The 10,776-nt window shown below is 26.3% G+C and overlaps 6 protein-coding genes across 6 annotated transcripts, besides 11 other annotated features; all 6 read left to right on the top strand.

Annotated features, from left to right (window-relative positions):
• Positions 1-1,925: 1,925 nt before the first annotated feature.
• Positions 1,926-1,947: a sequence feature (AT_rich).
• A 30-nt stretch (positions 1,948-1,977) lies between these two features.
• Positions 1,978-2,001: a sequence feature (AT_rich).
• Position 2,002: 1 nt separating this feature from the next.
• On the top strand, positions 2,003-2,728 carry EDI_016670 (uncharacterized protein; the record flags this gene model as incomplete). The annotated part of the gene is made up of 1 exon (XM_001739712.1): positions 2,003-2,728. The coding sequence occupies one exon, from the start codon at positions 2,003-2,005 to the stop codon at positions 2,726-2,728; it is 726 nt and encodes a 241-aa protein (XP_001739764.1).
• An 84-nt stretch (positions 2,729-2,812) lies between these two features.
• Positions 2,813-2,835: a sequence feature (AT_rich).
• An 11-nt stretch (positions 2,836-2,846) lies between these two features.
• Positions 2,847-4,673, top strand: EDI_016660 (protein phosphatase 1L, putative; the record flags this gene model as incomplete). The annotated part of the gene is made up of 1 exon (XM_001739711.1): positions 2,847-4,673. The coding sequence occupies one exon, from the start codon at positions 2,847-2,849 to the stop codon at positions 4,671-4,673; it is 1,827 nt and encodes a 608-aa protein (XP_001739763.1).
• Positions 4,674-4,920: 247 nt separating this feature from the next.
• Positions 4,921-4,979: a sequence feature (AT_rich).
• A 26-nt stretch (positions 4,980-5,005) lies between these two features.
• Positions 5,006-6,251, top strand: EDI_016650 (uncharacterized protein; the record flags this gene model as incomplete). The annotated part of the gene is made up of 2 exons (XM_001739710.1): positions 5,006-5,269; positions 5,448-6,251. The coding sequence occupies 2 exons, from the start codon at positions 5,006-5,008 to the stop codon at positions 6,249-6,251; spliced, it is 1,068 nt and encodes a 355-aa protein (XP_001739762.1).
• Positions 6,247-6,305: a sequence feature (AT_rich).
• On the top strand, positions 6,304-7,443 carry EDI_016640 (peptidase T, putative; the record flags this gene model as incomplete). The annotated part of the gene is made up of 1 exon (XM_001739709.1): positions 6,304-7,443. The coding sequence occupies one exon, from the start codon at positions 6,304-6,306 to the stop codon at positions 7,441-7,443; it is 1,140 nt and encodes a 379-aa protein (XP_001739761.1).
• Positions 7,444-7,515: 72 nt separating this feature from the next.
• Positions 7,516-7,599: a sequence feature (AT_rich).
• A 485-nt stretch (positions 7,600-8,084) lies between these two features.
• Positions 8,085-8,507, top strand: EDI_016630 (uncharacterized protein; the record flags this gene model as incomplete). The annotated part of the gene is made up of 1 exon (XM_001739708.1): positions 8,085-8,507. The coding sequence occupies one exon, from the start codon at positions 8,085-8,087 to the stop codon at positions 8,505-8,507; it is 423 nt and encodes a 140-aa protein (XP_001739760.1).
• Positions 8,482-8,586: a sequence feature (AT_rich).
• Positions 8,587-9,161: 575 nt separating this feature from the next.
• Positions 9,162-9,190: a microsatellite.
• Positions 9,191-9,195: 5 nt separating this feature from the next.
• Positions 9,196-9,245: a sequence feature (AT_rich).
• Positions 9,246-9,365: 120 nt separating this feature from the next.
• Positions 9,366-10,380, top strand: EDI_016620 (protein phosphatase 2C, putative; the record flags this gene model as incomplete). Its single annotated transcript, XM_001739707.1, has 2 exons — positions 9,366-9,596; positions 9,649-10,380. The coding sequence occupies 2 exons, from the start codon at positions 9,366-9,368 to the stop codon at positions 10,378-10,380; spliced, it is 963 nt and encodes a 320-aa protein (XP_001739759.1).
• Positions 9,602-9,637: a sequence feature (AT_rich).
• Positions 10,381-10,439: 59 nt separating the features above from the next.
• Positions 10,440-10,548: a sequence feature (AT_rich).
• Positions 10,549-10,776: the final 228 nt, after the last annotated feature.

Below are 10,776 nucleotides of genomic sequence, written 5' to 3'. Positions count from 1 at the left end.
ATATAAAGTACTTAAGCGCTTTCTTAACATCTTTCTTAAGAGAGGTATCTAGTACTTCTAACTTACTTTTCAAACAAAGAAAATGAAACACCTAAGAAGATGTACAAAATAATCTTTCTTTGTTTAATTTTTCAAGTTCTTTTTTTAAAAATTAAATTGATATGAAAAAATTGACACTTTAAAAGGAAAAGACACTCATTCAAAAATGATTCAACCTCAATGAGAAAAGGATAAATGAGTGAAATAGTTAGAGAAAATAATATTCACTGGTTATGGGATATAATCATTCATCAATCAGAACTTCCTTCTCCACAACTAATAAATCAATTATTACAAAAGAGGTGTTACCTGACATACACTAGAGCTATTTTTAATTGTATTAACGAATCACTCCAAAGTCACCACAAAAATGTAGTTATTAAAACATTATTACTATGTCATTACATAATCAGAAATAGTTTCGTTGATTTTGATTCACTTGATCTTTCTTCAACTATAAAAAGTATGAGATTGTCTTCATTATTCTGGGAATGTAAAGACGATAAAAGAGGTCTCTCACTCTTTATTGCTAATTACACTAAATACCTTATGACACAAATAAAGTTATTACATTGTTTAAAAGAGGTCAATAGAAAGGTTATTCCAACAACAAATCTTTTAAATTCTTTTGTTGAACAAGTTTCACTTTTGATGAAACTATTTGTTGCATCTGATTTGCTTCTTATTTCATTATCTGATATGCAAAATAACATTAATCAAATCAAAATAACAATCATTCCTTTGTTGATTCTTGATGGTATTTCATTATTTAAATTATGTTCTTTGATTATGTGTAACCTTTATGAAATGAATAAAGATTCTGAATTCAATCTACTTCTTATTGAACGATTAAAATATCTCTATTACCGACTTAATTTTCTGATTAACCAATTTTCTCGTTCTCCGTTTATATTCTTAGTTTTATCAACTAAAGATTTACCACCATTTCCATCATTTAATTATACTCATAAAACAGTTACTAATTTTCATTCAAATGAATCTTATATACTGAAACAATTTAAGAAAGAACTAAAAGACTGGTTCATCAACTATCTATTAACCTATTCTAATCCAAATAAAGAAATAATGATAATGAACAAAATCTTATTTAAAAAATATTCTATTCAATCAGAACCAACAACCCCTAGAGAAAAAATAAGTCCAACAAAATTTCAACAAGAAGAATTCTCAGAGTTATGCTCAAAAAAAATTGCGGAGATAAGTACATTAAAACAAAAATTAGCATCTTTAGAAACTATTACTAATACCTCATCGAACAAAAGTTATCTCATATCTCAGTCTATTAAAGTCCTTAACAAATCCAATGATATCATCAAATATTTCAGACTAATTATTGAGACAGACCCTCAGAGAACTTTGAACGATTCTAAGAGATTTATTAATTCAACTAAAGTTAGAATGAAAAAGAATCAAAGAAGACTAAGCATCGACCTAAGTGTTATACAAGAGAACAATAGTCCCAACAATACAGAAACTGTAGTCAAGTCAATTAAAAATATTACTAAACAACTTCATCATTTTGTAAATCAGATTCTAAAACTAAACACTGACTGGAATGAGATTTCTAGATATCTAAAAGAAGTTAATATAAATCTCAATCAACTTATTGAATTTGGAAAAAACAAATTACCTTCAGATAATGAACTAAATATTAAATTAATGGAAATGTCCCAGGAATTTCTTCTTTTATCAAAAGACTTAACTGTAGAAACATATTCAGGAACATTTTTATTTAGATCATTACCAAAAACAAACAGAATGGAACAAAAAAGGTATAGTCATAAATTGAATTGGTATAAACAAGTTATTGAAGATATTGAAAGAGATAATTAGTTACTATTAGTTTCTTTTTATTGTCTAATGTCTTTATAAAAATAAAATAAAATTGGGCAAGAACTATAAAAAAGAACTTAAAACTAAAAAAAATTATATTTTTATAATCATGATGAAGGTGTTATTAATTTTTTGTGTATTACTTGCCGTTAATGCAGAAGACCGTTTTGTAAATCATAGAGTCCATCGTTTTATTAATGGTAGATGGTTTGAAAAGTATAGTCGTAAACATCAAAATAATGTTAGAGCTTTATACACCCAATTAAAACAAACAGTTAAAATGATTCGAAAAATAGAAAGAACAATGGCAAATAAACCAATTAATGAAAAGAAAGGAATGATGAAACAATTAGTTGTATTAAGAAAACAAGCTGCTGAAATTCGTAGAGCTTTAGCTGAACAAATTCGTTCAATTAGAAAAATTAGAAGAACCCAAAGAAAGAGATTAAGAAGACAAAGAAGAGTTGCAGGAAAAACTGTCAGAAGACATTTAAGACAATTGATGAAAGATTTAAGAAGACAATACAGAAATAAACCAAGAGAATTCTATCAACAATTTAAAAGTCAATCAAGAAAAGTTTTTAATATAAGAAAGTGTCAAAAATTCCACAAACTTTGCAAAAAGATAGTCAGAAGATTTAATCACAAAGCCAGAAGAGTTCAATCTAAATTGGAACGTATTATTCAATTAAGAAAACACATATCTACTGTTGCTAATAAGAAAGTTTCTAAAGCAGTAAAATCTAGTTTATATCACTTCGAAAAACATTACAAATCAATGGATAAGAATCACGCCATGATTAAGAATGCATTCGTGCAAACAAAATGCAAATAAATTGATTTGTTGTTTTCATATTATTGTTATATAAAACATTATAAGAAAAGGAAATAAATTAAAAGAGAAGAAAATCGATAAAACTAAAAATATTATTTTTAAATTAACTCAAGTCATTATGAAAACACCAAATAAAGAGCTTCATATTTACATTACTGGACCGTCTCATCATGGAATTCATCAATTTTTCCAAGCATTTGATTTTGTTGGAAAAGGTGAAAAGGAGATTAAATTAAATACTATTGATTTTAGAAGACATGTTGTTAGTCATTGTATTCAAGGGATCATTAGACTAGTAGAGATTGTAGAAGACGTAAAAGAAAACAATGAACTCATTCCATTTGATATCACTCCTTTAATAAAAGTTCTTGAAAGTTCTAAAGTCATGCAACGATTACACACTTCAATTGATATTAAAATGGACCCTGCTTGGAAAGAACTAATGACTCTAATACAAGACATTTGGTTTAATCCAATTATTCAAAAATATAATTGTCCTCCATATCATGATGATATTCATTTCTTATCATTTTTAATTCCTCATATGTCTAAATTTTTATCAGTTGAATACATTCCTACAATAAATGATTTGTACTATTGTCCTCCAATAAGTCCAATTCAAATGTCACAATTTGTTCATAATGATGTTAATATTTATTTATCTACATGGAATCCACCTCCAACACTAGATATGAATCAAATTCAACTTGGAAATCCTTCTATAATAATTATACCTGTCTTACTTGATAATTATTGTTTTGTTGGACCAGAAGGAAATTGTTTACTTAGAGTTATTGCTACATTGAAACGAATAACAACAACAACTGAACATCCCTTTGAAAGTAAAGGAATGTACATATTCCTTATAAAGAAACACTTTGATGAATTAATAAAGAAATACCCATTAAAAAATTGTTTTCCTGAATATGATGGTAGTATTAGTGAAATCAATTTTATTAAACAACAATTTAAATTTAGTAAACCATTCATGACAGGGGAAGTAGGTATTATAGTTTCTAATATTCCTGATCCAAATTCATTACTAAAAATTCCACGTGCAATTTATCCAATTATAGAAAAAGAGGCAAAATTAAAAAACGAAAAAATAAGTGTTAGTGAAGGAAAAGAATCATTTAAAGTTTTTAACTATCAATTCAAAGAAAATAAAAAGGTTAAATGTATTACTGGAATGATTTCTTTACAAGGTAAACGACCAACAAATGAAGACACTGAAATTGTTAAAGATAAAATGAAAAAAGATAAAATAAAATTTGGATTTTATGCAGTATTTGATGGGCACGGAGGAAGTGGGACTTCACAAGCTGCAATAAGTGTTGTTGAAGAAGAACTTATGAAAAGTGAATTGATGAAGAAGAAAATGTATGAAGAAATGATGAATGAAATTTTCAGTAAAAGTGATAAAATATTATGCGACACTGTTTATGATAATTCAGGATGTACAGCAGCAGTTGTTTTGATAATTGGTCGGTTTTTAATTTGTGCAAATGTTGGTGATTCAGAGGTATTAATTATTTCTGAAGGAAAACAATATGAAATATTATCAGTTCAACACAAAGCAAAATTACCAGACGAAAAGAAAAGGATTACAAGTCTTGGTGTTCCTGTTTATGGTGGAAGAGTATATGGCAGTTTAGCTGTCTCAAGATCTTTGGGTGATAAGCAATATAAAGGAGGAAGAGGAGCTGTAATTTCTACTCCACATGTAAAAGTTTATGAAATGACAAAAAAAGATAAAGCATTTGTAATATCATGTGATGGTATTTATGAAACATTAAATTATGATGATGTTGTTGATTGGGTAACTACTGGTATTAAATTAAATAAAACCCCAACAGTAATTGCAGAGAATATTGCATTAGATGCATTAGAAAAAGGGTCCAAAGATAATGTTAGTGTTATTGTTTCATTACTTAAATGGAAATAAAATGCATTAGTGTATAATAATTAAGCTTATTTTGTTCTCACTCTTTTTGTTCATTTTACCAGAATTTTATTTTTATTTCATCAATAAAATACTCAACAAATAAAAGTTTATTATTTATTTACTCTTACACCCTTGTACCTTTTTACTATGTTTATGGTTTAAATTTACAAGTATTCAGACTACAAAAGACTCTGAATTTTTTGAGAGTTAATATTGAAGAAATAACAATATGAAAATATAAAACCTCTAATAATAAAAAAAACATATTTTTTAAATTGTGTTTTAAAAGAAAAAAAAAATAAAAAAGAACTTTAAAAAAGGAAATACCAAGTATGTCTAATACTATTCCTTCTCTTTCACCTATACTCATTCAAAAAAATAAAGACACAATTTATTGTTGTAAAGTAATTGCAGCTATTGGATGTGGAATTGTGAGTGGAGCACTAGGACTTGTTCATATTCAAGGGTTTATTTTTATGATGGTGATGTATTCATTGATATCAACTTTACTTTATTTAAGAGTATTACCGTCAATAAAAGATTTGTTTGAGAGTAGTTATGATGTGTTGTTAGAAGCATTTTTCCCATTTGTTATGGTTTGTTATTAATATTATAACAATAAAACTGAACTTATGAATATTAGTCATTTATTTTTGTGTGGACTGTTGTCTATTCTTTAGTTTACATCTACTAAATAAGAGATAGAAATACTTAATTGACTTGTACCTGTCATTTTATTCTTTACTATTTTTTAAATGAACTAAGTAATATTAGTTAGTGATGAATTTTGAAGGAAAGGTTGCATTGATTACTGGAGGAACATCTGGAATTGGGGAGGCTATTGTACGTCAACTTACTGAACAAAAGTGTAATGTCATTTTTATTGGAAGGAGAAAAGAATTAGGTGAAGCCATTGCACATGAATTAAATAATAAACATTTTGGACAAATAGATTTTATTCCATTTGATGTCACTAATTTCAAAGAGTATGATTCATTAGTTTATATTGTTCAAGAAAAATATAATAGATTAGATCTTCTTGTTAATAATGCTGGAATAGTTACTTATGACACTTGTGATGAACTAACTGAAGAAACATTTGATTTACTCTATCAAACAAATGTAAAAAGTGTTTGGCAAATGACAAAACATTTTCATAATTTACTTGAACAAAGTCATGGTGCTGTAGTAAATATTGGTAGTGATGTTTCTATTAAAGCTGATCCTCAATATTTTGGGTATAGTGATAGTAAAGCTGCAGTTATACATATCACTAAAATGATGGCACTTCAATATGCACCAAATATTCGTATTAATGCAGTTTGTCCAGGTGATACATTTGTTGAAAGATGGACTTCAGATGAAGAGTTAGAACGTAGATTTGGTGAAGAGATGGCACATGACAAAAGCCTTAAGAAAGAATTAATTGATTCAATGCATCATTCCATTGACATTCCACTACAAAGAGTAGGAGAAGTAAATGACATTGCAAATGCTGTTCTTTTCTTAGGAAGTAATTTAGCTTCATTTATAACAGGAACAGCATTACTTGTTGATGGAGGAGCTTCTATAGTATAAAATGAATTTTTTTTAATTTATTTTTATAAAGTTTATCTTCATAAATTAAATAATGAATATTGAGGAAGTAGTTGTCCAAAGATTTATTAAATACACTCAATTTGAAACAACTAGTAACCCAATGTCTAATTCTATTCCATCTACTCCTACTCAAATTGAATTTGAAAAATACCTTCAGAAAGAATTAAATGAAATGGGAATTAAAAATGAATTAACACCAACTGGTCATCTTTTTGCATATCTTTCTAATTCTCCAAAACTAGCATTTTTTGGTCATGTAGATACTTCAAATGAAGCTCCTGGTAAAAACGTTAAACCACTTATTCATGTTGTTGGAATGGAAGACATTCATTTACCTTTAAATAACATAGTATTAACAGCTAAAGAATTAAAGAAATACCAAGGAAAAAAAATAATAACTTCTAGTGGTGATACATTACTTGGTGCAGATGACAAATGCGCTGTTGCTATACTCATGACAATTTGTGAAATGTACAAAAATAAAGAAGTTCCTGTAGTAATAGTTTTTACTCCTGATGAAGAAATAGGAAGAAGTATAACTCATTTAGATATTGACAAAGTCCAAGCAAAAAAAGCTTATTCTTTAGATGGTAATGAATTAGGGACGTATTCAACAGAAAATTTCAATGCGATAAATTGTTTTATTCAAATTGAAGGAACATGTTGTCCTAATGCATTATTACGTTATTTAGAATTGAAACCAATAAACCATCCATCACTAACAAAAGACAAAGAAGGATTTGTCTTATGTACTTCAAGTAAAGCAAATGAAACAAAAGCAAGTAGTTATTTTATTCTACGGTCTTTTGATGAAAAAGAATTACAACACTTTGTCCAAATAATGAATGAAAATGGAAAAACTATAGAGAGTGAATATCCTGTTAAAGTAAGTATTGAAATGAAAAGAATGTATTCTAATATTCAAACATTTTATGATTGTAAAGTTTTAGAAGATAATTTAATAAATGCAATGAAAAAATCTGGCGTTACTCCAATTAAAAAACCATTTAGAGGTGGTTTTGATAGTTGTTGGTTATGTGAAAAAGGAATAGAATCAATTAATTTCTTTTCAGGAGGTATAAATTTCCATTCAAGAAGAGAGTTTGCAGTTGTAGAGTCAATGGTTAAAGCAGTTGAAATTGTAAATCAATTAATAATTGATCTAAATTAATTTTTAACCATTCCTTCAATTTACTACTCTTTACTTTTTAAAAAGTAAAATGAAGAGAAGTGGTTTGGTTTGTTTTTTAAATCTTTCAATAAACATAAAATCTTTTTTTTTTTTAGAGAATTATTTTATTTATTTAAAAATAAATAAAATTTAATTGGTTATTAAAGAGAATAAAATGTTTACACATCATCATTTTTTAAAAAAAGACAAACGAAAATTGGTTTTCATTTGGTAATGAATCAGTAAAAAAAGAATAAAGGAAAAGAGAAAGAGTGAATTTGAAGGAATATTCATTGCTTGAAAAACAAATGTAATTTTGAATAAGGTAATTTGTTTGTCCGAAGTCTTAGAAAAAATAGCAAGGATATCACTGAAATGCTTAACAAACTCTATAATAAACAACTCAAATAATTTATTTTATGGAGAGCCAACGAAAATATATCTATATAGACAGTTTAATTGAATTGTTTCCATCGATAAAACTTTTATTTACTGATATTTATGAAAAAGATATATCATTCAAAAATGTAGAAGAAGAGTTTTGTATCATTAGTACTAAACTTTTTCATTTCTTTTCAAAGAAAGAAATAAGTTATGAAGATAAATTTATTTTATTTAAAGAACTTGCTATAAATTCAACAATGACACATCACCAATCATTAAGTGATATTCAAAAACGAATTATCAATTATTTAAATAGTCTGAATTATCCAGTCTGTGATATAGAAGTACAAAAACGAAAAACTGATAGAAAAGCTTTAGATGAATATTTGAGAAAAGTATTTACAACATATACTACTGTATTAACAAATATGAGAAAAATTAATACTGTTAGTATTGACGATTTATTAGGAATGACAGATTGTAATGGTAAAAAAGAACGTGAATATTGGGTAGAATATATCATAAGAGAATTAAATAATACCCAAGAAAAAGGATTAGTTGAAATTTTAACATATTTAAATTATAATACAAAAGAGTCTGATATTGAAATTGACTTATCACATATCTCATTAAAACAACTAAGAGAAGTTCATCAAATAATTAAAATGTATTCAAAATAAACAATTAATTTATTTATAAAGCCTTTATTTTTTTTTTGTTTTTTTTTGATTTAAAAAATATTAGAATAATAATTTAAATCAAATTTGTAAATCATTCCACTCTAAATTATTTTCTTAAAATTAAATTACTGTAAATCTATCACTTCTCTTTCTTATTGACTTTCATACAAATTCCATAAAAAGTTTTTTATAAGTTTAATCTCTTATTACTACTTTACAACTTTTATGTTTTTTTTCATAATACATTTCTATCAAAAATAATTTATTATACTCTGGCTTTATGTTATAAAACAACTTACACCTACGAAATATTAATTTCTTTGTTAACTATAATAAGTTTAATTCTAAATGATTATAGTATTTCTGTACATATTATTTAAAACAAATTACACTTTATTTAATTCTAGAATCAACACAAAAGATTCAAAAAGGTTTATTGTATAGTCGTTACTAATAATCTTTTTATTTTTTTTTTGTTATAACATTGTTTCTATAAAAATGAAGAATGTCAGAGAAAAATCAACGAAGACTTTTAAATCAAACGATCACAACAAATAAGAAAAGTTCTGTTGAAGGCACGTTAGTTGTGTTATTAAGATAAAAGAATGAATTTATAATACTTTTAAAAAGAGAATCCAATTCAATTAAAGAGTTTAAAAAAAATAAAATAAAATAAAATAAAAATATGTTTTTTATACAATAATGATAATTTAAGATAGTAATTATATAATTAAATATGAAATTCTCATCAGAATTAAAGGAAAAACTATTTATATAGTTTTAAAAATTAATACAAAAAGAGAAAAAAGACTCTTAAAAAATTGTTTCAAAAAGATTAAATAATTTCAGTTCATTTTAATGTCTTCTGAAGGCTCCTCTTCCAATAATAATTTTGATGACTATGATGATTCAACTGATTCTTCAGAAGAAGAATTTATTCGTCAACAAGCTGAAAAGGCTAAAGTTCATTTACCAAGAAAAAGTAGTACAATTCTTATTGAAAAAGGAAAAACAGCACAGTTATTAGCTGATAATAACATTGACCATACTGAATATGACAGTGATGATGAAGACCTTAACTGTTCAGATGTTTGTTATTTATAAAAGTGTTAATATTAAATTATTAAATACTCATTTTTAGCTCTCTGTTTATGAAACTTCTACTCAATATACTTCAGCTGTAGCTCATACTTCTGGAAGAAGAAATTATAATGAAGATCGTATTTGTGTTGCTACAAATATTGAAGGCGCTGATCTTTTTGCAGTTTTTGATGGTCATAATGGGCATGAAGCAGCTACACTATGTAGAAATAAATTAAAACAAGTATACGGTTCATGTCATGGAAATATTACTGATACATTCCAATCATTAAATGATCTTGTTTCAAAAGAAACAACTGCAGGTTGTACTGCTACTGTTGTTGCTGTTAAACAAAATAGTATTGAAGTTGGCAATTGTGGTGATTCTCCTGCTTATGTAATTAGAAAAGATAAAAGTATTGAAAAAATTACTTACGATCACAAAGCTACTGACCCAAAAGAAGAAGAGATGATTGTTAAAAATGGTGGTGTGGTAATGAATTTGTTTGGTACTAAACGTGTTAATGGACAAATTATGGTAACTAGAAGTATTGGTGATAGATCACTTCATCCTCCTATGACGTCTATTCCAACTACTAAAGTACTGTCAAAAGAAGATATCATTTCTATTTGTGTAATGAGTGATGGTGTAACTGATGCATTAACTAATCTTGAAATTCGTGATATAATGATTAATGGTCAACCAATTGAAATTCGTGCACAAACAATTAGGAATCAAGCATACAAAGAAGGAAGCAAAGATAATATTTGTGTTGTAGTTGTGGATCTTTAGATGTTATTGCTTTGAATTCAAATATAAAAATTACAAAAGAAGTTTACTTTTAATTTTCCTTTATATTTTTAAATAAAAAAACAATAAAAAAGTATAAAGAGATTATTTTTTGATATATTTAACAAATTTAAATAAAATACAAAAAAAACAATAAAAATTAATTAAAATCCTTTTTCTAATAGTTGTTTTCCTTGATTTGTTAGTGTTAATGTTGCTTTTCTCTTTGCTAACTCAAGAAGGTCATGTTGTATTTCCATTTCAAGTCTTTCAATTTGTTTTTGTGCAATTTCTTTTGCTTCGTTAATAGAAACTTCAAGATAAAATCCTAAACCAACACCAACAAGCATCATATTTTTTTTACTAAATTCTGCTCTTACATGAACACCTTCACCAATA

The sequence above is a fragment of the Entamoeba dispar genome, genomic scaffold, assembly GCF_000209125.1.
Source record: "Entamoeba dispar SAW760 scf_1105229462351 genomic scaffold, whole genome shotgun sequence".
In the NCBI taxonomy this organism is placed as follows: Eukaryota; Evosea; order Mastigamoebida; family Endamoebidae; genus Entamoeba; species Entamoeba dispar.
This window is presented reverse-complemented; position numbering and strand designations above follow the sequence as displayed.